Source organism: Scylla paramamosain, chromosome 21 (assembly GCF_035594125.1).
Source record: "Scylla paramamosain isolate STU-SP2022 chromosome 21, ASM3559412v1, whole genome shotgun sequence".
Classification (NCBI taxonomy): domain Eukaryota; kingdom Metazoa; phylum Arthropoda; class Malacostraca; order Decapoda; family Portunidae; genus Scylla; species Scylla paramamosain.
This window is the reverse complement of record NC_087171.1, coordinates 9,664,640-9,692,588: the sequence shown is the minus strand read 5'-3', so window position 1 is coordinate 9,692,588 and position 27,949 is coordinate 9,664,640. Positions and strand designations below refer to the sequence as shown.

At 34.7% G+C, this 27,949-nt stretch overlaps 1 protein-coding gene across 49 annotated transcripts in view; it reads right to left on the bottom strand.

Moving 5' to 3' along the window:
• Positions 1-2,074: 2,074 nt before the first annotated feature.
• The window catches only part of LOC135110966 (trichohyalin-like), a 63,258-nt gene continuing 37,383 nt past the window's right edge, over positions 2,075-27,949 (bottom strand). For 9 of the 49 annotated variants that reach the window (XM_064023707.1, XM_064023729.1, XM_064023726.1 and 6 more), the window contains 21 exons: positions 27,576-27,632; positions 26,945-27,004; positions 26,258-26,299; positions 24,835-24,879; positions 23,600-23,644; positions 19,239-21,278; positions 16,933-16,986; positions 14,218-14,370; positions 12,948-12,983; positions 12,322-12,363; positions 12,115-12,165; positions 10,282-10,338; positions 9,844-9,900; positions 9,418-9,474; positions 8,602-8,658; positions 8,083-8,133; positions 6,602-6,658; positions 5,599-5,778; positions 5,247-5,336; positions 4,241-4,361; positions 2,075-4,000 (listed from right to left, as the gene is read on the bottom strand). In XM_064023707.1, the coding sequence (XP_063879777.1) occupies positions 2,478-4,000; positions 4,241-4,361; positions 5,247-5,336; positions 5,599-5,778; positions 6,602-6,658; positions 8,083-8,133; positions 8,602-8,658; positions 9,418-9,474; positions 9,844-9,900; positions 10,282-10,338; positions 12,115-12,165; positions 12,322-12,363; positions 12,948-12,983; positions 14,218-14,370; positions 16,933-16,986; positions 19,239-21,278; positions 23,600-23,644; positions 24,835-24,879; positions 26,258-26,299; positions 26,945-27,004; positions 27,576-27,632 (4,875 nt within the window). In that variant the 3' untranslated portion in view covers positions 2,075-2,477. The remainder of the gene's footprint in view (positions 4,001-4,240; positions 4,362-5,246; positions 5,337-5,598; positions 5,779-6,601; positions 6,659-8,082; positions 8,134-8,601; positions 8,659-9,417; positions 9,475-9,843; positions 9,901-10,281; positions 10,339-12,114; positions 12,166-12,321; positions 12,364-12,947; positions 12,984-14,217; positions 14,371-16,932; positions 16,987-19,238; positions 21,279-23,599; positions 23,645-24,834; positions 24,880-26,257; positions 26,300-26,944; positions 27,005-27,575; positions 27,633-27,949) is intronic. The other 40 variants (XM_064023736.1, XM_064023735.1, XM_064023737.1 and 37 more) reach the window with 34 other exon arrangements.

The window sequence follows — 27,949 nt, the reverse complement described above, 5'->3', positions numbered from 1 at the left end:
TGTTCTGCTGCTGTTTGTGACATGAATCTTATTTTCATTGGTCTTTTTCCATTTTCATTGTACTTTCCAGTCCTGTAAACCTCTTCAATTTATTCAACTATTTCCTCTCCTTCCCCTGCCACTTCTGCTTTTATTTCCTAAGCCCTTTTCACCTCTTCTTTCTCTGTAGCTATTTTCATGGGTAGGTTCTTCTCCTTGACCCCAAATACCACCACGCACATCTTTCTCTGTACTGTCTCTCTCACAAGATTACTTTTTTCCTTTATTATTTTAATCACTTGCTTTTCCATGTCCTTATTGTTGTTCTCTCTCTTCTTTGTAACTTTTGACCTCCTCTGTTTCTAACTCTTACTTTTCCAACCTTAATCTCTCTCTGTCTCTTGTAAAGCTTTCTTTAACTCCTTGTTCTCTTTCTTTGTTAAGCACCTGTTACACTTTTGGTAGCTTCTGCTCCCTCTAGTATCCAGTACACTGCCACTAGCTTCTGTGGCCTGCAGGCATTGGTGATACACAGGGAGGCTTCCATCTTTTATTGTTGTTCCCTCTCTTCTTTGCAACTTTTGACTTCCTCTGTTACTAACTCTTACTTTTCCAACCTTAATCTCTCTCTCTTGTAAAGCTTTCTTTAACTCCTTGTTCTCTTTCTTTGTTAAGCACCTGTTGCACTTTTGGTAGCTTCTCTCTCTAGCATCCAGTATACTGCCACTAGCTTTTGTGGCCGGCAGGCATTGGTGATACACAGGGAGGCTTCCACATGTTATTAATAAGGGGCAGCAATGCAGGTCTGGCTTCTATGGTTGCTGGAAGCAGAAAAGGGACCAGGAACTGAACAAGCCCACAGCATCCACCTCCCCACCCTGTACTTCCTAGTTCACCACATGTTTCTGCCTTAGCTACATCACCATGCCCACTTCAGCTGTTCACCACTTATTTTTTGCTGCTTTCTCCTGGTTTTTGGAAGCCCCTGCAATGCCACCCAAATGCCCTGCATCTTGTAAGCCTTCTGGTGCCAAGGAAGTGAAGAAGGGGAAGGTTATGATGCTGCAGGAGAAAGCTGAACTCGACATGCTGCAGGAAGGGAGAAGCTATGCTGCAGCTGGGCACCATTACAGTGTAAATGAAAGTACCGTTAGGTCCATAAAGAAGAACAAGGAATCAATCAGGAAAGATGTTTCAGCACCTATACTGATTTTTCTTATCAATAGATAATTATCTTTTAGGCATTTTAAGGGTCAATATAATGTGGATTTTAGCACTTCATGGGTGCCTTTGGAGATAACCCCGTGGAAAACTAGGTGTTCACTGTATAATTATAAGACATCTTTGAAAATGTTTTCCCTGAAGATATTAGTCACTGCTTGGTGGCAGCACTGCTGCTGCCCTCCAAATCTTAACTCATAACACATCTTTTGTTCTGACTCTATAGGGTTGCTGACCATAAGCTACAGAATTCCTTACCCTAACCAAATCCTGCCTTATTGAAAAGGACGGATACCAAAGTCTAGCTTGTAATCATCATTACTCTCAGAAAATATCTTTATTCTTTTAATACTAAAAAGAAGACATTTTCTTCAACAATATGGACAGTGTTGAGGAAGAGAAAGAATCCTGTGCTTAAGAAACACCTCTATATATACTGAATGTGGAAATCTCTAATGGATTTTTTTTTGTAAATTTCAATCTATGGGTGTTTCGATTATATACTATATGTACATGAGTGATGACCAAGCCTTAGCTCAACATTTCAACAAAGACCATTGAAGCCACAATATACAGTGAGTCAAGTAGTCTATTATAAATTCATAAGCATTATCTGCTAGAGGCACAACACATCTCTTTATTACTAAGTAACTAGTAACAATTCCTCTTGCTTACTGGTCATAGTAAGTAAATATTTTGTTTGGATTTCTGGATTTTCAACCTAAGAAATCTCATCCATGTTTAGGTCAATCCCCCATTCTTTTGCCCAAATATTTAGCCTTCAGAACTCTACCTATTTAAGGAAATATAGTACATATACACATACATTATATGCAAAGTTTTAATATTATTATATTAAATAAAACTATAAATCTCCATTATATCTTAATTTATTTTTCCCCTTACATGAGTTTATGTATATCAAGAACAAGGTGAGGAACTGAGAGGCCAGCAGATCAAAGGGCACTGGCCATTAGCACTAGCCTCCACCCAATGCTACTTTGAAGTAGGGTTAGTCAAGAGCAGTGAAGTTACTTGTTGGTCACATTTATATGGCCTTTTATATCACAAAGAATCTCAAGCACATCATTGCAACAACAGTCACCCACTATTCAAAGGAAAAATTCTATAGTAATTCTTTCACACAACTGCTGCTCATCAGCCATTCATTCTCATGGAAAGCTTCGACATAAATGTATATCCTCTTCATTATCTACAAAAGCTTACGTACCATTTTCTATATTATTTATCTCCACTTAGTTCATCCAACAACATAACTATGATAACTCAGCCAACATAATGTGAAGTTCCTCATCCAATCTTTGGCGTCTCCGCTTCTCTGCAGCAAGCAATTCTTCAGAATGTTCTAACTTAGTCTTCAGAGCACTTACATCCTTCCTGAGAGTGGCATGTTTTTGCTCATGCTTTTGTGTTCTAGTTTTAAGTTTAGTCAATCTTTTCTCACTGTCATTCTTTTCATCATCCACCTCACTCTCTTCTTGCTCAGACTCACTCCACACAGGTTCTTGTATATCAGGCAATTGTTCAGAATCTTTTTCCTCTTCTCCATTAGCATCAAGTTTCTTTTTCTTTTTCTTCTTAAGTTTTATTGGCTTTTTGGTGGTATCATCAAGCCACCATTCTTCACCCTCTTCTTTCTTCCTAGGAACTTCCTCCTCATCAGAATCATCAGAATCATCAGAATCATCTTCATCTTCACTACTGTCATCTTCATCATCAGATGCTTTGAAAGCTGATGCCATTTCATCAAGTTCTCTCTTAGTTTTAAAGTACATCTCTCGTTCAGCCTTCATGTCATGACAACATTTTATCATTCTGTCCCTTATTGTCTTTCTTTCCTCTCGTGTTCTTTCTTCTTTGGACTTTATGTTATTAAGTTTGTTAGTCATCAGCTTGATGTCTCTTTCTAATCTTCGTGCAGCATTTTGAGCTCTTTTCTCTGCTGCTTTCTCTTCATCTTCCTCTTCTGTTTCTTCTTCAGATTCTTCAGATTCTTCTTCAGTTTCCTCCTCCTCCTCATCATCATCTTCATCATCCTCTTCCTCCTCTTTAAAGCTCTCCATTTTATGAACTGATGAAGCAAAGCTTCTGCGGGAACCTGATTTTGATGGCATGGGGAAAGGTATCCTATCATCATCCTCTGTCGGTGATGAAGGTGGTGGTGGAGTAAAATCTATAGGATCTGTCTGTACACCAACAATTTCTATATCTGGGAGCTCAATGCAGTGTTCCTTCTGCAAGGCCTTGAATTTCTTTTCATAATAGTTGCTACGGAGCTCCCATTCTGAAGCAGAATTTTCAGCTACAATTAACTTTTGGTTAACTTCATTGTATTTATTTGTATAGTCCTCAGCTTGTTTCTTGTATGAATCTACTTGACCTTTAAGGTTATTAATTTCAGTCTCTAATGTATCTAATTCAGAGAAGTCCAAAACTTCATCTTCATGCATTCGTAATTTACTCATGGATTTTTCTAATTTTGGCACAATTTCATCTGCTTCACCATTAGTCATTGGCTTTGGATCATTAATGCCTGCACTTCTTAGTTGTCTTTTCAGCCTTTTTACTTCTGCTTGTAAAGCAGCTATGTCAATTTTATAAATCTTGCTTTCTCTTTCCAGTTTCTTTCTATTCTTAATCTCATCTTCAAGCTGTCCTTTGGTAGCCTGCAGGTCATCCCTCATCTTATCAATATCTTCTTCCTCATCTGAGGAGGATGGAATGCTCTCCAGTTTGTTGATGTTTTCCATAGTAAGTTGACGGCGAAGTTTCTTCACACCTGAAAGAAAAATATTTTAGTTGACCATTCCATTCTCAAATATCAAGCAAATGGATAAAGAGATGGAATCATGTTGTTGCAGCTCAGCCCCTATATGAACAATTCTAATACTTTGCAAAGTGTAAGTCAACATATACACATTTATTTTTCTGCATGATACTTGCCTCATGATCTAGTATTGCAATTTTAATAGATAATCATGTCTAATAGATACGTTATTTACACCACACAAGTACATACCTAGAGCCTTGAAGCATGGCTTGCTCCTGTCATTGGTCTTGACCTTACGCAACTTCACACCTCGATGAATTTCATGAAGCAACTGATTGTGGGCCATGGGCTTCTCTGATTCATAGACGAACTGAAATTATCATGTAGGAAAGGGATAAGATATGGACATGGAGCTATGTAGTGAATTATAAAGGGAATAACTTAATCTTTTAGATCATACAGAAAGCAGGCTTACTCTTATAATTTATTTGATAACAAGTTATCCTCCAACAAAGCTCTCTTTATATATCTATCTCTACAAATGTCTGTATATCCATTTCTGTCTTCCTTTCTTTTTGTCTTTTGTTTCTCTTTCCCTCTCTGTACACTTTGTTGTCATATTTACTTCCTCACCCCTGTAACGCTGTTATGGTACTATGGTGGACGGTCACTGTTCCTCTAGATCTATGAATAGTAGCTTTCTATAAGATTTTGTATAATCACCAACTCCATTTCCATTAATCAACAATGATCTCAATCTTATATGCCCTACTTACAGTGATTCTGTACTCATCAGTACCCTTTGGCAGAAAAGTCCCCCGTCTGGTATTAAGAAACCCATAAAAATGTTATGAAAATATTTAATTCTTGAGTATTTTTCCACTGGTTTCTGATTAGAAGACAGGAAACTTTCTTAATTCTTCAATGCCTTGACAAACTCAAATTTCTCTTCTACTATACGACCAAAACCTGCCTGACATTTGTCTCTCCTACTTTAAGTTTTAAAATGAACTGCTCCTTATACTTGATATTCTTGATCTCTTCTTTACCAAGTACTCAAAATAGTGATTTCATATCTTGGCTTTTACTTAAGCAGTTTTTCCAAAGAAAAGCATTAAAAACTTTGCTTTTTAATGCAAGACCAACCTATACTATTCTTCTGTACAAACTTTCCGAAAAAACAAACGAGGAACTGATGAGATTATTATACCACAACTTATTTTACTTCTGAAGGAAATAAAAAAAATAAACTCACCTTGCCACCTTTCCCTCTGGAGTTTGGAAGCATAGGGGTGGATCTGTCCATTTTGTCACAGGAGGGCAAGCGTCGAAGCTTAATACCACTCTGCAGATTAGATAAATAGAGATGAAATTGACATGTGAAAACTATATTACTACTTAAGTGGAAATATCTACAGGTAGCTCAGGCTATGTATACTACTACAACTAAGTAAATGATGAGGTACTGATTCTAACAAAATATCAAAGAATGAGCATCTGCAATTGTTTTTCATGTTTTTATGATAATTATATCTATCTCATCGTGAAAATATAAGGAATTGAAAAAATCAAGATATAATAGTTGTGTGGTGAAAAAAAACCTTCACCTCAATATCTCGCAGTAGACCATTCCAATCAGGTCGTGATCGGGCGGCCTTTTTAAGTTGGTCAAGTTTTTGTTTCTTGACAGCAGAAGTTGGTCTCTTTGGGTGGCTCCCAGGCTGAGGTGGTGGTGGTGGTGGCAGTCCAGGCATTGGGGGAGGTGGGGGAGGTCCTGAGCCTTCATCCTATAAAAAGTATACCAGTTTATATTATATATATTTGATACAGGAGTGTGATCTTGCAACTTAGTTAGCATACCAAGAAGTCATACTTACAACTTTTTCATCTCATTACCTTCAGTTGTACCAGGGACACACCTAATACATAGCTGAGCACCATGAAGGATGAAGATGCCACCTATTTCCATTTCATACCTATCACCTTTTCATACCATATACTAATGTACAATGAAAGGCACATGAATACAGGTTAAAGAAAAGAACAGAATCATGAGCATGCAATAAGTTGTGCATTGCTACATTTCTATACTTCATACACACACACACACACACACACACACACACACACACACACACACACACTACAAGTGTGTGTGTGTGTGTGTGTTATACATTAACTAAAGGAAAACAGATGGCAGATCAATATGAATATAGCTCAGAGCGTGTATACTACTACAACTAGGTAAATAAACACACACAAACACAGGGTTACAATGGTAGGGGGGGGAGGGATATGACATGAATGCATGACATCAGGTATTGTGCATTGTCAGACTGATACACAAATATGTTAATGTTAGCCTAGTGAATAAAATGAGATCCTGATATCAAGTAGAAATTTTACATTTTAAATGTGCTACAGTATCTTAGTAAATTTCCAAAATATTGCACATTCTTTGAAAAATATTAAAAAATGTAGAGAAACTGTAATCTGAGAATGTAAGTCAAGGTGAGTCATCCTAAATTCTGAAAAAGATACATTTCTAAGTGTCGCTGTATTTTTAGTTTGTGTTAGATCCTTAATGTGTTATTGTTCTTGTATACTTGCTTTTTGTTTTTTAGATGATGGTGGTGGTGGAGGGGGTGGTGGCTGGGATTGCACCTTCTGCAAGGAATGTGCACCAAACACTTCACTATAAGGGCATTGGGAATTACACTTGGAGGTAGACAAAAAGGGGAGGAGGGTAAAGCAAGAAAACCATGTCTCACAAAGAGATATGAATATGTATGTCAGTCTTGAATGAGACCTGGCATAATAAGCCACTATGTACCATTCCTTAACTACATTCCATAAATTTTAACATCCAGTAGATACATACAAATAAATGTCAATCACATAAGTTAGCACATTTTTTAAATTGAATTTTGAAGGAAGCAATAGATGTATCCTGGAAATGTAAGGTTATTTCCCCAAGATGGATACCTGTGATAATGATACATAAACTGATATAAAAGCAGAAATGTAATAATGTATAAGCTCATTTACTCAGAACTGGAAATGTCCATGATACTGTTAACACAGTGAAGAATAAAAGAATTAAATCATATGCTGTCCTGCCTCAGTGAGGCAAAAAAGTTTTGAGTCTTAAAAATCATGAAATGAAATATACAATGAAACATGTCAGCAAGGAGAAATCAGGCCCTAAAGTGAAAGAGACTGGAATTGTAATGGAGCCAATTGAGTAATATGCATTCACAAGGGATGCATCCTCACTTTTCACAATGTGTGCATTGCAGTCTGATTTCTGTATATAATGATGAAAATATTATGTGATATATGAAGCTTTTACTGTGCTACAAACACCATTCACAAACTTGTTTAAGTTTGAAACGAATCTCTTGCTGAAGTTGAAATGTTACATTTCATTAAACAGTAAAAGATTGCTGACATGATGTATTCATGGCAGAATAATCCTAGGAAGTTAAAAATTATTATACTTTTTAGATATTTTTTTTAAACAGTTGTTTTCAGAGGTATCAGTAAGTGTCAGGTTCTGAAAATGGCTAAATACATGGAATAAGATTAGAGTCCAAAATTTATTCTTTTGCTAATACCTGGAAAAAAAGGAAAATGTCTATTTATCCAACTCCGTTAATGAATCAGATATTATCACTGAAAAAAAAAAAATAATTAGTGGGCACTGTGCTAGGTGCAAACTGTAAATCAAAATACCATACCATCCAGTACATCTTAGACAACATATTAATCCTCATCACCAGTTGGGACAGCAAAAAAGTCTAATCTTATGGTAGACCTAGAGTTCATTATTTATCCTTGTATAATCCACTTAAACTCATATTATAGATCACACAGTCTCTACGCTTAGTATCATACATTTATTCATGAAGACACTGTATTTTTACTGCAACAGACCACAACTACTGTAAATATTTTAAGCTATTCAGGAAAATTATGGGATTCAGGGACTGTAAGTGGAGTAGACATTTTAGTATCCTACACTATTTATTACTGAACTCTAATAAAAATTCTAATGTTCAAGAAATAACAACTATATTTGATAACCTTACCATACTCTCAAACACATCTTTCTTGAAAACTGGTGAACCTGGACTCCATTCCTGTTAATGTTGGAAACTCAGATAAGAATATGAAAGGCAACACCAGAAGTAACTTTACTGTTTAAGAAGCTAAATTGCATTAATAAAGCATGTAAATTTATATGATTAATTAATAAAGCAGATATAAGAGATATTAGCAAAGTTATTTGTAAGGATTTTTGGCTTTAAAATATCCTATTGCATTATATAAAAATGACAATATGAATAACCAGCATCATAATGACTATTCTGCTCAAAACTCTCAGAAAGAAAATCCAGCAGGTTTATATATATATATATATATATATATATATATATATATATATATATATATATATATATATATATATATATATATATATATATATATATATATATATATATATATATACTCTTGCAAAAAATGCTTTCTATTGCAGATGCAATACTGTTTCTGGAAGTTCTGGGGTATTATAGAAAAAAATAAGTTGTTTAAAGCATAAAGCTCACCCTGGCATCCTGAGGTTGTTCCCACCATGGAACAGGACTTTCCAGAGCATTGTTAGACTGTGAATTGGAAGGTAGGCTGTTAGCAAAGCTGGAACTGCTAGCACACACACACACACACACACACACACACTCTCTCTCTCTCTCTCTCTCTCTCTCTCTCTCTCTCTCTCTCTCTCTCTCTCCTCTCTCTCTCTCTCTCTCTCTCTCTCTCTCTCTCTCTCTCTCTCTCTCTCTCTCTCTCTCTCTCATTTCAGCAAAGAAGTCTGTAATGTTAAACATCTTATGTTGACCCTTGAAAAATATGGTTGGCAACAATCAGTCCTCTCCCTCTAAAGGTTTAGAAGCTAAGATATAGAACAGTTCTTCTAGGTGTGATTATGGGTATCTATCTAATGTAGTATACAGGGCCTGAGCTTTACTCATATGGTCCTATCTCTGTATATAGTATATTTGACCATTTTCATGCAGCTGTGCATTGTATCACCCTTTCCTGTCTATATCAATATCCATATTTCCTTTGAGGCAGTGTGTGTTTGTCAATGCATGCTTTGTCTCAGCTATCCCTCTTTATGGCAAATGTATGCTTGTAAATAAGTATTGTATAATATTATAGTGTAAAGTTTATATTGATAAATTAATGTACTTTTATGATAATTATGTATTGCAAATATTTTAACTTTCCTAATAGGTCACAAGCAACAATTGTCAATAATCTACTGGATTAGTAGAATGATGTAGCTTGCCTTACATTGCAATATGAGTACAATATCACTTCTGTAAGATCTGAATATTATAGAAAGAAATGCTTTTGCTCACCCCTGCATCCTGAGGTTGTTCCCACCATGGAACAGGACTTTCCAGAGTATTGTTAGACTGTGAATAGGGAGGTAAGCTGTTAGCAAAACTACTGCTACTCTCTCTCTATGTCTCTCTCTCTCTCTCTCTCTCTCTCTCTCTCTCTCTCTCTCTCTCTCTCTCTCTCTCTCTCTCTCTCTCTCTCTCTCTCTCTCTCTCTCTCTCTCTCTCTCTCTCTCTCTCTCTCTCTCTCTCTCTCTCTCTCTCTCTCTCTCTTGAGCAAGCTTGTTATATCAGACATTTTGATAGAATGGCATAAAGTCATAGTTCTTGTAAGTGCAATATAGTAAAGAAGTAAAATGTACAAGTATCTTGTGCTTCAGGTATAATATTCCTGTAAGATCTGAGTATCACAGAAAATACAGTTGCTTAAAGGGTAAAGCTCACCCCTGCATCCTGAGGTTGTTCCCACCATGGAACAGGACTTTCCAGAGCATTGTTAGACTGTGAATAGGAAGGTAAGCTGTTAGCAAAACTACTGCTACTACCTCTCTCTCTCTCTCTCTCTCTCTCTCTCTCTCTCTCTCTCTCTCTCTCTCTCTCTCTCTCTCTCTCTCTCTCTCTCTCTCTCTCTCTCTCTCTCTCTCTCTCTCTCTCTCTCTCTCTCTCTCTCTCTCTCTCTCTCTCTCTCTCTCTCTCTCTCTCTCTCTCTCTCCTTTGAGCAAGCTTTTTATATCAAATATTTTGATAGAATGGCATAAAGTCATAGTTCTTGAAAGTGCAATATAGTAAAGAAGTAAAATGTATAAGTATCTTGTGTTGCAGGTATAATATTCCTGTAAGATCTGAGTATCACAGAAAGTACAGTTAAAGGGTAAAGCTCACCCCTGCATCCTGAGGTTGTTCCCACCATGGAACAGGACTTTCCAGAGTATTGTTAGACTGTGAATAGGAAGGTAAGCTGTTAGCAAAACTACTGCTACTACCTCTCTCTCTCTCTCTCTCTCTCTCTCTCTCTCTCTCTCTCTCTCTCTCTCTCTCTCTCTCTCTCTCTCTCTCTCTCTCTCTCTCTCTCTCTCTCTCTCTCTCTCTCTCTCTCTCTCTCTCTCTCTCTCTCAAGCAAGCTTGTTATATCAAACATTTTAAGAGAATGAAGTCAAACAATTATTTTGGTAAGTGCAATATCTTGCTTAGTTAGGTTATGATATTATTTTTTTTAAATGGAATGATTTTTTACCAAACTTAATACTATTTCAATTTTTTTGCACATCTCTGATTAAGCTTTGTACTATTGTGATAACGTTTCATCTCTATTCATCACAGCAGCTTAGAATTAGCAAATATTAATGTAGTTTAATATGTACTAACTATATATTGTACATAAATTCAGAAATATTAAAAACTTAAATTTCATAGCTACAGGGAATAAAATCCACATAAAGGATGATGTTACTTGATATACTTGGGAAAGATGAAAAGTTCAAAGCTCAAAAGAATCCAGCACAGTTAAGGACTCCTTATGAAAGGAAGCAAAAATAAGGATGCTTGTCTTATCAGCATTTGCAATGGGATTATATTGAGGCCACTCTTGAAGCATATCAGAAAATATTAAATACACAGAATGGAGACACAGGTAGCTGGTGTTGAAATTTTGGATAATGCTGAGATTAAATACTGTGTGACTGAATGATGAAGGAAAACCATTGATTCTGAAGATGAATGGTTACTCACATATGATTTTTAGAAAAGGAAAGAAAAGCAAGTCTGGTGTCTAAGTGAAATCCCACTTGAAAATTATTTATATGTATAGAGGGAAGAAGTTGTGTAATGACTGGAGGTACAAGGAGCTGAAAGCTGATAATCACTGTGGTTCCAACATTTAAGGTACTGTACTTTATTCTCTCAGTCAGGGATTTGCCTCCTAGTGAAGGTCTCTTAAGTTAAATTCAACCAGCCTTCAGATAAATTTCTCACTGTTTGTATGTTGTGCCTTAAGGGAGCATTACACTAATAGGTTGATTTAATAGGAACATGTCTATATATATATATATATATATATATATATATATATATATATATATATATATATATATATATATATATATATATATATATATATATATACTCTAGCCTTTACTAAAAACAAAGTTTTAATGTTGAAAAGTACAAGTTTAATATGTCAACAATACAGGCTAAAGAAAATCTCAAATTATCTGAGATGGTCCAGACGAAAAAAACTAAAAGGATTTCTTCAGGATTTAGTACTTCAGATGTCTTGCTATTACACTGCCACAAGTATGGGCTTAGCAGTGGTGAAGCCAAATCAGTTGCTATGATTTAGCAATCATTAACACATATTTAGAGAAAAATGCAATTATCAAGCCATTACAGCATTGCTTAGATGTAATATACATTATGAGGTAAAGTTATGGCACACAAATTATTGCCAATATGTGACTGATATGCCTCAGGAAATGAAAAATTTGTTTAGTTGCTGGAAAAAAGAGTCACACCAGGAATGTCATGTCTACCTACCTATTTTCATATACATACTAATACTAATGATAAGAAGTAAGGGAATTATTGAAAAAAAAAAAAAATCAACACTTACAGTTCTGGAATTAAGAGAAGTGTTTTTGAATGTAGGCTATGATCAAGTGAGTTTACATTGTGCATAAATATATTTATGTGGTAAAAAGTGATAATCTAAGTTAGCACCTGAGAGATTATGTCTTCTGTAGACTGGTCCCAAATCAACTCTGGTTCTTCCTGAAAGAGGATGAAGCTTTAAACTTTTTTTTCTTGAATGCTTCAGGATAGCAGTTCCTGAAATTTTGTGTCATATTAGTATGATATTAGACTTTCAGAAATAAAAACATATCCAAGCAAAAAGGATATTATCTTAGTTATAATAAAAATTAATACCTCTTCAGTTAATGGCTCCTCCCACCTTGGAACTTCCTCAAACTGTAAAAAACCGAGTTACAATAATCAGCGACTAAAAAGATAAAGTACATGAAATATCTGGGAAGTGAAGAATTTAGAGATCAAGAAGTGTGAAAGTCAGGTAACCTGAAACTAAAGTCACATTTATGAATATTACAAACTTTCAATTTCAGGACCAAAGATTCACAAATGTTTTGCAGTATTAGTGTTCTGAATGAAAAGGGGAAAATAACAATCAGCAGGATGGGCTTAGAAGTATTTGGAAGAAGGGGAGCAGATATGGTGGATCTAGAGGTTAACATGCAGAAGTTTCATTTCTGAAAATTATACACACATTTAATTTCTGCAATAAGGTTTTTCTTTTATTTTCCTTTGTTCATAGATACCAAAGAAATGGTTTCTTTATTCATTTGTTAGTAGCTTACACCTGAAATCAGTATCTCTCTCTCTCTCTCTCTCTCTCTCTCTCTCTCTCTCTCTCTCTCTCTCTCTCTCTCTCTCTCTCTCTCTCTCTCTCTCTCTCTCTCTCTCTCTCTCTCTCTCTCTCTCTCTCTCTCTCTCTCTCTCTCTCTCTCTTATTTCTACTTAGGGGAAGGTTAACTTACCGGAGTGTTGGTCTGAGGAGTGGGCTGTGGTGTTTCCTGGAAGGGTAAATACAGGTGATAAGAATGAGATAATAGATACTAAAAGAATATATATATAATGTGTGTGTGTGTGTGTGTGTGTACTGGTGACAAGAAAAAGATAAAATAAGAACAATTGTGTAAACTTATAAAGACATGGTATCTAGTATAAAATTTGCCTTAGAATAGATATAACAGGTAACAGTAATAAATAGTAATAAATATATGTTATGTATTATTCTTTTATACCGAAGGGTTTGTAAAGGTAGACCAGAAGAGCATATTAGGGAATATTAGGTATCTATGGTCAGAGTTCCATCCAAACTCTACATGGGCATCTTGGTTAACAAATAAGCTTGTTTTGTACATTAAATGGCTGAAGCATCTGACAGGAAACTACTGAAGAAAACCTTACTCTCCATCAGGAAAGCAGAAGAAAATGTCAAGTGACAAACTGCATATGCTATCAAAGACATATGGTTTGACTCAACAAAATTGAAAAAAATAAAAAAAAGTAAAGAACAAATAAAATAATGATATCCATAATAGTAGCAGCTGTTGAAACTGTAATATGTAGTGAATATGAAGAGCATAGTATGATTTCAGCAGATAGAAGCAGCCTCCATCCACACCTATGAAAATATGCAGAGAGGTAGACTGTATATTAAAAAAGCCATTGATTACAGGTCTCGATGGTCAAAAGAAAATGTCACATATAATTTCAGCATGAGCAGCCAGAAGAGAGCTAACAGTTATACATTAATTAGTATGTTTTGTGATAATAGCCACTGAAAGCAGGGATACTAACTTCTACCAAAATCTGAATAGCCAGTATTATTCCAATTGATTATAGATACCTTAAACGAATCAGCTATGTAATTTTGTTAAATTTCAAATCAGTAAATTAAAATAACAATTATTTAGATTCAAAACAGTCAGGATTACACATTAATGATACGTTAGTTCAGACACGTGATTCCTTTTTCAAGTTTAGTGGTTACTAGTATTGAGATATGGACAAAAATGTATGTATTTATAAAAAAGTTTAGTTAATTTCACTTTATCATTCAGGTATATTAAGGTGCCTTAACAGTTTCTGCTTAAAAAATAGCAGTTTCATAAAAGTTATTTTGGCACCAGAAAGTAATATTTGAGCCATAAAATAGATTATTAGAACAAATTAAAAAACAGACTAATAAAGCTTTACAGGCTTTTGCGAATTTTGTTAAATTAGTACTAATCCTTCACTCACAGTCTTCTTAGCCTTATTATCTATTTTTGTTTGTTTCTCCTCCTCCTCCTCCTCCTCCTCCTCCTCCTCTGATTCTTCTTCTGATGTTTCCTCGTCTTCATCAGTTTCCTCTTCTGAGTCCTCTGACTCTGATTCTGTATCAGATTCTTCACTCTGAAGAATCACATTTGAAGAAGTGAATATCTATAACAAGTAGTAACACTTGCATATACTTGTAATATGAAGGATTTCTCAAATTTGTAAACAACACATTGATTATATATTAATTAAGTTTAGACACTATTACTTTATTCTTAAATAATAATGTATTTTTAGTCAGCCAGAATGTTAATATTTTCATAAAAAAGTTTTCACTCATGAGCATAGATCTTAACAGACACATCATTCCTACATTCTGCAGGGTTCAGGGAATTACGGTTGTGGGCACATTCCTCACTTACTCGGACTCGGATATGGCAAACATACCTTGAAACCTTTCATACATATCCTCCTCTAAATGTAATGGTCTTAGATACTAATATATCAACAAATTGTCTTGAAACAATTCATTCATCTTACATGAGGAGCTCTGAAGCATTATAATGAAATTACTAATTTATTATCAAACATAATGTACTTCATAATGTCTTGAGATTGTATTTCCTATAAGAGTCATGTTGGTGTTACTGACAAACTGCTTTCATATAGTGATAATGATTATGATGCTATGCCTGCTTCTGAAGAGCAGCCTAGAAGGAAAGGTTGTGTCAGAGATGCCTGAGGCAGACATTAATAACATTGTGTAACAGAAACCCACCAAACATACACATTAAAATGACAAGATCTCACCAATATAGTTTTGAGAAAGAGATAAACTTATCAGGGTTCAAAATGTCTGCACTAAGCCTAAGCATGATAAGATAGGATGCAAAATAGTGTAAAGATCAATTAAGGAAAGAAAAATATACATAACTGATAAATCTGAATGACAGACTGACCAGGAAATGTATTAAAAATAAAAGCATATGATGTTTCATTTTCTGTAATAACCTTTCATTATCAAACAGTGTCAAGGAGTGTTCAAAACTCATCAGATGTCAAGAGGGTAGGGATGCCCTTAATTAGAATGATTATGGGGATAGGAAGAGGATTATGAAACTTAAAAAAATGAAACAGAGGCTTTAGGAGTAAATTGTATAGTAGTAGAATTTATAATGATGAAGAACTCTGGAGAAGATGACTTACTGCTAAAAAAAAAAAAAAAATGCTTGCAAGTGGGTAAAAGGAGGGATATAACAGAGAGGAGACCTCTTCTGTGATGTATAACAATGCTGATGATGATAATTATAATAATGATAAAACTAAAGAAGATAAATACATTGACAGAAAAGAGAAGGAAATTATCAATGACTGCAAAAGAGATCAATCCTGACATTTCTTCCATGACCTTCCATTGATGATGATGATATGAATTACTATGATGAAATTCAAACATATTACAGGATATGAATTCTAAAATATTATTTTTGTGCTATCATTAAATAGTGGATCTTTTAGATCCATTTATTTGCAACTGATAAATCTAACAGTTTGTCTGAAAGGAAAGGATGCATTTTAGTAGAGCATACACATTGAGGAAACTGATAATAATTTTTCCTGAAAGATTATCAGATCTGATCCATAGCTGCTGTTTCAAACCCATTCAGTGCATAGAGAAGAAGGCAAAATTTGGCATCATAACCTAAGCAATACGTATATATTCTCTGTAAAATGAAGAAAAATAAATAAATAAATAAATAACATTGAAAAATCATATTTGTAGCTCACATAATTCATCAATTCTTGTAGTGATTCCAGGATAATGCAAATTGTCAAGATACATAAACACTATTATTCTGGAAATAACTTCTTCACTTTTAAGGTGTAGAAATTAGAATGCTCCACCAGGAATCCATTGGCCATGGTTGATTACACCATACTCTTCACTGTAATCCACATTTTTTTTTTTTTTTCGTACAAAATGTTTGTAAGACCAGTCATTCACTAGGAGGAGTAACATGGTGGAAGAGCTATGTCACAAAAATATACTGCTGGTTTTGGACATCCTTCTTTACAGGGTGTGTCAGCTTGGTATATAGACAGATTTTTCATTATTAATCATTGTCATCATTATTAATCATTGTCATTTCTCCCCGTGGCAGAGGGCACAGTTCCATAGTGCATTCTGTGGGCCAGGCTGGAAAATACTTCCACATTCCATTGTTGAAGGCAACTAAAATGGATTGGAGCTTGGGGACTGGAAACCCTCTCTTCTGTATTTTCATTCTCACAGTGAGACAATGAGATTGAGATACCCCTGTAAGGGGTATCTCAATCTGGCTTATAAATTAATAGATTATTATTATTGCTACTTCCACCATTATTGTCATAAAAATAATATCTTGTAATAATGATATTACCATCACATGACACTCAAAGGAAATCTGGAAAAAACAGCAAGCAAAAACAAAGAAAACAAAAAAACAGTCAATTTCTTGTGAGGGAAGTTTCCAGTCTTTCAGCCTTGTCACTTGTCATTACAATATTATAGTTACTCATTACCTGAAATGCATTTTTTGTATTTTAAAGCAAAATCTTTACATAATGTGAAAATCTACATAATCTACATATGTGAATATTACCTTTAAAATCATCTTGCTGATACATTAAACAGTGACTTTAATGATAAATACTCACTCTTTCTTCTAAGAAGTCATCCTCATCATCTGAGAACTCTACTACACTATTTACCTGCAAAAACAAGAAATAGGATTAGAAAGTTTGAGTATTTTGTGAGAAATTTCCTGGTGCATCTGAGAAACAATTTCTTAGTAACCCTTAATCTTCTTGAGACTCCAGGTTGAGAATCCTTTACCCATTTTTTTTAAATCCAGAAGCCTTCAAAGGCTAGAAGTCACCAAGTGCTGATATTTTCCATAAGCCTATAACAATAAGAAATGCAGCATTTTTTTACATAGGAAAGGCACTAGCTACGGGCAACAGAACTACAATTTAAAAAAAGGGCCCTCTGAGGTGCCAGTCCATGAACAGAATCAAAAGTGGTCATAAAGAATTAAGGGATAAGTGTCTTGAGACCTCCCTCTTGAAAGAGTTCACATCATAGCAAGAAGGAAATACAGAAGCAGGCAGGGAGTTCCAGAGTTTACCAGAGAAAGGGATGAATGATAGAGAATATTGGTTAACTCTTGCATTAGAGAGGTGGACAGAACAGGGTTGAGAGAAAGAAGAAAGCCTTGTGCAGTGAAGCCACGGGTGGAGAAGAGGCATGCAGTTAGCAAGATCAGAAGAGCAGTTAGCATGAAAATAGCAATAGAAAATAGCAAGAGATGTAACATTACAGTAACAAGAAAGATGCTGAAGACAGGTGAGGTGACGAGCTCATGAGACAAAAAGCTTTTGATTCCACCCTGTCTAGAAGACTGGCATGAGTGGAACTACCTCAGACATGTGAAGCATACTCCATACATGGACAGATAAGGCCCCTGTACAGAGTTAGCAGCTGGAAGGGTGAGAAAAACTGGTGGAGATGACTCAGAATACCTAACTTCATAGAAGCTGTTTTAGGTAGAGATGAGATGTGAAGTTTCTGGTTTAGGTTATAAGTAAAGGATAGACCAAGGATGGTCAGTGTAGAAGAGGGAGACAGTTGAGTGTCATTGAAGAAATGAGGATAGTTATCTGGAAGGTTGGGTCAAGTTGATAGATGGAGGAATTGAGTTTTTGAGGCATTGAACAATACTAAGTTTGCTCTGCCCCAATCAGAAATTTTAGAGAGATCAAAAGTCAATTGTTCTGTGGCTTCCTTGCATGAACTGTTTGCTTCCTGAAGGGTTGGACATCTAAGAAAAGATATGGACAAATACAGGGTGGTATCATCAGCATAGGAGTGGATAGAACAAGAAATGTGGTTTGGAAGATTATTGGTGAATAATAGGTGACGGGACACAACCCTGAGGAACAATGCTGTTAATATATGTTAATGAATATCTATGCAATAATTTCATGCCTTACATTATACACTGTTCTGAATCATGATGCAAATTCATCTCAGGTGGAACAAGAATGTGGTGTATTCCTTCCTGATTTTTTTTTTCCTGACAGGTGCACTAAAGTCCCCAGAGGCATCTCTTTCATCTTACATTCTCCTATCAAACATTCATACTGAGTACACTTCATATAATTACACCACAATCTAAAATCCTAAAAAATCTAAAATCTGGGACACCTCCAGTCTTAACCATTGCAAATAAGGGATTCTCAACCTGTGCATGCTTTGTGGATTAAGTTTTGAATATGAATTGGTAGTGCATGCCCATGTTGCTAAGCTATCAGTCATATTCTTTTAAATTACACATTGGTTTTCCTAAAAGCAATATTTTACAGCAGAATGGGCTGGAACAAATATTTAGAGTAAAGTCTATTAATAAGAACATGATTTGGTATGTACAAGCATAGCCAAACAATATTTTGTTATTCAAGTGACAGCATTACACTTGACACAACAAAGCATAGCAGAAGTATACAAATAATCCATGCATAAGGAGTTCAATAGTCAGGAAAGTGAATAATATAGTATAGTAGAAAGCATACCTTGCAAGATAAGATTTCCCTTCATATTCACAATAACACAATTATAAAAGTATGTTATCTTCAAAGGAAAAAACAACTTTTTAAATCAGTTTATACATGTGTCTATTTATCTTTTCTGGTGTAAGTAGATAATTAGTTTGTAGCATTGGACAGTTTGATCTCATACAGTTTGCTACTGTATGCAGTGCTTTTCATTTTATTCCAGTTGCAGTGGTTAATGTAGTGTATGTGTTTGCCAAAAGTTATGAATATCTAGATATAAGGTTTTAAAAATGTAATTGAGATGTATTAGAAATAAAATTTTGGTCACATCAGCAAGCCACTGGTCAGATTCACACACTAGTTGAGTTATGAAGCAGCATTAGGGGCAGAGAACCTTCTGTGGTACATACACGGTGAACAGGACGCGGTTTTGTCTCAACCTTCCGTAATTTGACTTCTTCAAGAAAGTTTTTGTTTTCTGGTCTTGTTTTTTCAGGAATATTTGTTTTAGCTTTCTTTAATTTGATATCTTGGAAAAATAAACCTTGCTTTACTTTTTCTGTACTGTCTTTTTCATCTTTATCCTTTGGTTTTTCTGAAGCTCTCTCTTTTTGATCAGTAGGATGCATTACCAGCTTGTTTGAAGGATCCTTTTTACCTTGCAAGCCTTCTTTACTTTGGGTATCTTTTTGATCCTGAGTTAGTTGTTTTCCAGGAGCTGTTTGGGAATTTTTAATGGGTTTCTTCTCTGTTTCATTTGTTTCAACTCTACTTTCTGGTTTGTTTTCAATCATGGACTCCTTCCTACTTGTTTCATTTTCCATTTTATTAGGTTTTTGGGTCAAACTTCGCCTTCTATCTCTCTGTTCATTTTCATTTTGTATTTTTGACTCCCATTTATTTTTGATATTAGACAACTTATTCTTGTCATTCATGAGAGCCAAGTCTTCTTCACTTTCAGAGGGAAGAGGTCCTTTAGGTGGTGGTGGTGGATTTGACTGCTTCCTGGATCTTAGCTGTACACCAAACCTACTTACTCTGTCCTGCAAGCATTCTGGCTCTTCATTATCACTCTCTTGTTTACTAGTTTTCCCCAGTAATTCTTCAGGCTCTTGTTTACTGCTCCTTTTTAGCATTTGCTCAGTGCTAGTTTTTCTGCACATTTTATCAGGTTCTTGATTACTTGTCTTCCTGGGAGCTTCTGAAGTTTCTTGACCACTTGTTTTTCGCAATACTCTTTCAGGTTCAGGTTGGCTAGTCTTTCTTTGTGCCCCTTCAGACTCTGGTTTACTAATTTTCCTCAGTGTTCCTTCCGGTTCTGGCCGACTAGTTTTTCTCAGTAGTCCCTCTGGCTCTAATTTACTGGTCTTTCTCAACACTTCTTCAGGCTCAATTTTGCTAGTTTTTCTCAGTAATCCTTCAGGCTCTGGTTTACTGGTCTTCCTGAGTCCTTCAGGCTCTGGTCTACTGGTTTTTCTCAGCACTTCTTCAGGCTCAGGTCGACTGGTTTTCTTAAGCATTCGTTCAGGCTCTGGATGACTTGTTTTTCTCACTCTTTCTTCAGGCTCAGGTCGACTGGTCTTTCTCAGTACTTCAGGCTCAGGTTTACTAGTCTTTCTCAACACCTCTTCAGGCTCAGGACGACTGGTCTTCCGTAACAGTTGTTCAGGTTCCAGCTGACTTGTCTTTCTCAGTACTTCAGGCTCAGGTCGACTGGTCTTCCTCAACACTTCTTCAGGCTCAGGTCTACTAGTCTTTCTTAAAAGTGGTTTATTCTGATTATTTAGTCCTGTTTGCTTATCTTTCTCAGCCTTTTCATTCATTTGCTGATTGACTATCTTGTCTCTTTCTGATTTCTGTCTCATTTGTGCTTCCTGTCTGTCTCTTTCCTCCTGTAATCGCCTCAGTTCTTCTCTCTCTCTTTCATGTCTTTTGCGTATATCATCTATTGAACTTCTGTTTTCCTGTTCTTTTTCCTGTTCCGTCTTTCGTAGTTCCTCTCTCTTTTCTCTTTCAGTTTGTTCTCTTCTCCTAAGTTCATCTCTTTTATTTCTCAGCTCTTCCCTTTTTTCTCTTTCTTGTCTGAAACGCTCTTCATCTCTGCTGTTTTCCCTCTGAAATATATTTTTTCTGTCTGTTAAATCATCCCTGGGTTTCACAGGATTTGTTTCATCCCTGCTCCTCCATCTTTTTATGGGTGGACGTGCATCAGTAGCTTCCTGCTTGTTCTTTGTATTATTATCTGTAGAGTTTCTGTCATTCTGAGGTTCAGTGTCTATTTTCCGTGTTCTTATCTGCTGTGGCTGCCTTACTTCCCTGTTCTCTCCCTGGTCTGTCTGACCTTGGCTGACCCTAGTTACACATTCATTCTGTGGGGCAAGTGGTGGGTCAGCACTCCTTTTTCTGAGCACTGTAGCTGACATTTTTGCTGGAGGATTTGTGTTTGCTTGCTGGTATGGGAGGGAAGGGTAGGACAGGAAAAAAAGGGTGATAACAAAGATATAACAAAAGATATCTTTTTCACATGCAATTTCATTTTCCATCCAAAACATTTCAGTTTAGAATATGCTACTCATCAAATGTATAGAAAATACTGATATTTATAAATCTGTAAAGTATTTCTTACTAACATGATCTAATGCAAGAAAATTCACAATGTCAAATGAAAATTTAAGTTTCTTTATATCATTTCTTGAGATACAAGCAAACACCTATAACTTTATACTTAATTTCTGAGTCTGAAAATTACTGGTACATAAAATGTCCATGAAGTGCTTACAATAGATGATAGGAAAGATTTAAAAGTTAGAAATGTATATGTTGCTAGAGAGCATACACACACACAGAAAAGAATAAACATAATGTAGTGTTATAAGATAGCAAGCAATTAAGATGATGATGTTGAAATATTACATGTTGAAGTGAAGCATGTTATGAAAGCAAAAGATAAGCTGATTTACAGAAATGAAAAATGCAATAAGTATACAAAGCACATAAAGATGAATGCTACACAACATAAATAGACTGATGATTTTATTTCCACAAATGTGACAGAAGTATTCTATATGTTGCACATTATCTGAGGTATATTTTTACTTTTATGTTGGGTATGTCTCCCATTGATAGGGGACGCCTGGGTGCACAGTCTGCAGCTGCTGGGCTGGAAGGATACTGCTTCCATAATCCTGATACATTGTAAAAGATGACTATTTTTTTAGTTCCATGATAAAACAAGAGAGAAAACCTAGCTTTCTTTAAGATAGTCTCAGCCTGTTGCACAAATGGAAATAGATTGATAATTTTTTTTTGTATCAAGATCATGTGTACTCTCATTTGAACACATTTAGAAATAGCACAGCCAATCTAATTCTATCTCTAAATTATAATAATATGCTTGAGCTATCCATATGGTCTACTGACAGTTTACTCTGTACTTCATCCTTGTGAAAAATACATGACCACATGAAATGTGCTTCATGCTCAATACAGTATGCAAATACACAAAGTCTTGAAAATAGTCTTTGCCCTTCAGGAGGCTTTCATAAAAACTGAAACCTTTTGAAAATGTGTGAGTAATTGTCTGTTAAAGTGAAGACAGCTACAAATTATTGTAATTTAATATTTTGTATATAACCTTGACAAATTTATTCAAATTCAGTAATAAGAGATAATTGATATAGTGCGTGTGAGAGACTGGTGGGGCACTGAAACCTTGACAGCAGCCAAGGTTTACTATGAGTACATATCATGAGCTGAGCCACAATGATCACCAAGGCTGAAGTAGAATTTTGTTGGTCTGTATGTGTTATCTTCCACACCACAGGGTTTTTAATGAGACGGTTTCTTAATGAAAGAGTGTGCCTGGTGGAGCATTCAAGTCTTAGACAGTCTTAAATTTACATAGCTGTGTTATCCACATAATATAAAAGTAATTCTGTACAGTTATATTCAACTTTTGGATATAATACAAAAATTGCCTACAATGAAGTATCAGAGTTAAGCTGTTATATTTTTCAAGTCTCTCTTGCAGACAGTCAATGACTGGTACTGCCATGGTTTCTGACTTATTCATGAGTTCATGTCTTACTGTTCTGACACCAGCCTGTTGCATATTCAGAGTTGTTTATATTTTCAGCTCATTGTGATAGTTCTTTGTTATGTTATGCTCAACACATTATTAATAAAGGTTCACCATTAAACTGGAAACATTTTCTATGGAAAACAGTATTCATGCAAAATAATTTTACAGGAAAATTCTTACTCATGAAAATCAAAATAGCACTTCTGTCAGTGCAGCCTTTGTGAAGAGAATAAGCACAATGCATATAATGAACATATGCAGCCGGTTTCACTAAAACAATACCAGCATCATACTGAATTTGCATATAGCAGATGTAAATATGATAAATTTCTGGCATGGTTTTGGTGAATTGAGCATCGAGGTGTGAACTGTCTGTATATGAGTAATGCTTATTCAACTTTCACATTTTACAGTCTGTGTTGTTTTCCTGAGGTTGTTAGATTGTCTTCTGCACTTGCCTAGTCCATTCAGTCTGAATGAGAACTATTTGTTTATAGTGCTCATGTGTTTACATCTAATTGTTAGTTATGTACAGTATATGCATTTAAGCAACTGAAAAAAAACAGCATGAAGTTAACATGTTTAAAGATTATGAATTGATATGGAAAATTATAGGTGGAATAAATCAGGCTGCAAAGTGCTTGCTTACTTGCTTTACTTATATCTGAATAAAAGCAATTAAAAACTCACTTGCTGTTGTTTGCTGTCTGTTGCTGGCTGAACTGGAGTCCAGGTCTGTAAGATCAAACCAAGAAATTTTGAGCACTAAACTCATCATTAATATAAATGTCTGCAAATTGTTGGGTTCATGATAACTATTATACAATAAAAACAAATATGAGGAACCATTATGTGATTCAGTATTAAAGCATGTGTTGTGATTATTAATGCAAATTTATGACAGTCTGCATTCCAGAAACTGTCATCACAAACTAAAATAACTGTTCTTGTAACAACTACTGTCAGCTGATGGACATGATCTGCTTTTACTGATATTAACTCTTACAGCATCAGTATAAATCATAATTTGGATATATATTGCCATTAGTAAATTGTTGTCTTGGGTCTAGTGTGCAACCTTTCATATCACCCAGCACAATCTTAATGGACTGTAACTATGATCACTAGTGAAGCATTAAATCAACATTACTGATAGTGAGAGAGAGAGAGAAAAAAATTCTGGTGTCAAATTAACATCATTACCATAGGGGTTAATGGCTTTCCAGGGAAATAAAAAAAGCTGTCATCACTGTTCTCAAAACACTGGTTTTGGTAAGCTGAAAATATTATGATCATTATGATCACTGCTTCCATTACTTGCTGTAATGGAAGCAAGGCAAATCACTGGATTTCTAAAAAAAATAAATAAAGAAATAAAAAGTAAGTAGACCATGTCAGAGTGTAATAAAGTCGTCCTAAAATTAAGGGAGATGCTAAAGTATTCACTTTACTTTGATTTCCTTAGTTATTTTATTACAGAAACCTTCGTGAATATAATCAAGAATAGAAAATTTGATAACTTTTTTTTTCACAGACACTGTATATCTCCATATATATATATATATATATATATATATATATATATATATATATATATATATATATATATATATATATATATATATATATATATATATATATATATATATATATATATATATGTGTGTGTGTGTGTGTGTGTGTGTGTGTGTGTGTGTGTGTGTATGAGTGAATTCAACCATAAAAGATGCTTACTCAAGTGGCACAGGAGTTGCAGAGGATAACAAAAATAATGGCAAGCAATTAGAATTATCTATCTGCTCTTTTTCAATTTGCAGTTAAATGTAATTCAGTTAAATTAAAGTTTAATCTGCAGCATATGCAACCAATTAAATTCCATAAACAAGACTGTAAGTGAGAGAAAGCACTAATAATAATGTACTTACTAAAGTTGATTTGTGTTGAGGTTGTGAAGCTACAGGACTTTCATTCTGTAAAGTTCAAATTGTTTAAGGTTTATCCTGAAGCCACTGAGCTGTGTATGTGACTGTCTTAATAGTCTTACTTGGAAGTGTGAGACAAACAATGTTAAAATAAAATCAAAACTTTCCAATTCATTCTTACTGATCATTGATATAAAACAGTAAACAACTGTGGTTAATTGATCAGAACTCAAAAATAGAAGTTTTTATCACAGGGTTACAATACTCTGATATTTTTAATCATAGGTAAAACACAATATTAAGTAAGAAGTCATACAGTAAACATGCAAGTGTATTTTGCATATGGATGATCATGATAATGGTCATGAAGAAGATAGCCAATGTTTACTGCCCTGAGAAAATGGCAACACTGGCTGGCTTTACAACTGAACACTACCATTATCATCTTACTAGGAGATACATGGCCTCAAGGCCTTATTCTGCTCTGCACAGGAAATCTTAATAGCTATTTTTTTATAATTTGCATTGTTGTTCTTGATGAAGGTCATGTTAGAGTAAGGAACACCAGTGTTTGAATGATGATATGAATATACGTAATGCTCTTTGAGTAACTAAATTGTGACTCCACCAAAATGGTGAACTAAAGTGTAAAACGTTCAGGCAAAAAATACAGTATATTTATATAGATAAATAAACATAAAATAGAATAAAACAAATTATAGAAATAGAGTCCATACAAAAATCACCACAAAAAATAATGTATTAGTTCAATCTGCATAACTATGGTATAAATTTGTAAAATGTGTTTTTAATGGAATATCATAAAATACTTACATCTGTTGGTGAATGCTGGAATGGTATGTATGTGCAGTGTATGGAGAGTATGTTTTATAAATGACAGCAAATCATTTTAGCATGAATGAAACTTCTGTATAATATGAATGACTTGTCTCCTCACAGCAGATGAGCTTCTGATCATATGGCTTTTATATATAAAGAACATTTGAGATATTAGACCAATTGACATGTGTGGAGTGAAATGTAAATAGTACAAGCCTGCAAGGCAACTCCTGTTAGTAAGAATGGCTGATCATATGAATCTAAAAGGTCACTGGTATGGAAACAGGTTGAAAGAAAGCAGGCAAGACATGTTTGACATACAGACCAGGTAATATCAATGTATGCTCTGGAAAGGAAGTAATCTTTTCAAATCACAATTATTACTTCACAAACCATATAATAGCATCAATTGTGTATTGAACTTTACACAATGGAATGAGGAATATTTTGTGCAGCAATACAAACATATCATTGCAGGTACTAAGCATATGCCTTTATAAAGCACAAAAGTACAGGATTTATGAAACTCAAGGAAGGATAGCTTGAGCATACACCATGGGTGTAGCAACCCACTTGGTCTCCTTACCCTATGTTGGCTACTCTTCCTCCATGGAGTTGGATTCTCACTCTGTAAGGTAATGGACACTTTCAAATTGTTTTTTTTTTTTTTTTTTTTTTTCATATCATAGATGTATTTCCTACCATATATATTTTATCCTACCTGGTTTCTGTTACTTTCTGCAGATATTTCCTGATAGTCCTAATAATGTTGCAGAGACTACCACAAGATCCTATATTTTCTAAGGATACATAGATGTCAATGTCAACAGGCCAGATTGACTTCAAGATGTGTGCGCCACAGTGTGGAGATCCCTGAACCCACAGAAAACTCTAGGGTAAAAATGCTAAAAGCATTAGTAAATTCTACTCTAACTAATAGTTAACAAGTTAATATATATTATTATTTCTAATGAGGCACAAAAAAGTGAAAAGATTGAAGCATGGATTAGAGCTACTCTATGTGTATGAACAATATTAAAACACACATTTACATTAACACACTGCTAATAACCATATACAAAACAGAGAGGATTTTTAATGCTACATCTATGAAATGAACACTAATGCAAGAGAAATTCCATCCAGAATTACTGTTTTACATTATTATAGCCATTAGAGTCACAAATCACACTTATCTATAGATAGCCCAGCCAACTTGGATTAAAAATTTATCTACTTTCTTAAAGCAGCTACTCTCTTTCATCAGTCTTACCCCAGTCAAGGTGTCACCATCACCTGCATGCACTGACATAGTGCTGTTGACTGGAGGCTCCTGTAAGATTTCAGATTGATATCCCCTCAGTTTTGTTAGTGTAAAAATAACAAATTAGTGTCTGGTGAAGCAAATTGATGCAAAATATGGTATAAAGTATAAAATGTACATCCAAAGCCTGAATAGACAACTACAACTTCAAATTTCATATTTAGGCTATGGCAAAAAATGTATATTTTATGAGCAACTTATAAAGAACAAAATAAGTAAAAAAATTTAACTTTTTTCTATATATATGCAAATAGAATTTTACAAAAAATATTTCAGTCCTTTACCTGAATTGTGTGTGTGTGTGTGTGTGTGTGTGTGTGTGTATATATATATATATATATATATATATATATATATATATATATATATATATATATATATATATATATATATATATATATATATATATATATATATATATATATATATATATATATATATATATATATATATATATTTGTGTGTGTGTGTGTGTGTACTGAAGCATTTAAAATCACACACACACACACACACACACACACACACACACACACACACATCTGCGTGTACAGTGGCAGTGTTTTCCCTAGCACACACTCACCCCCTCAGGACTCTGGTCTGGTGGATCATTGTCCCAATAGGGAAAGTAGTTCAAGTCCTGAGAAGACAAGTTAGTTAGGAAAAATTAGTGTTGAAATTTAAAAAATTAAGTAATTTATAAAGTAAGTAAGGAACTTGATAGTTGTAGCAAAAAGAATATTAATGATCAAAAGTGTTAAACATGACAACCTACTTAGTTTATTAATACATTGTTTCCATTGTATGTAATAAGCATGTCAGGAATTAGTTACTGTTATGCAATACAGTAATAAGTCAAAAAGAAAACAGAAACAAAGGCAGATGCAGACAAGGAAAGCACAACTATAGAAACAAGATATTGTATTTATGTTTGATGGTGTAGGTGCACATCTGATG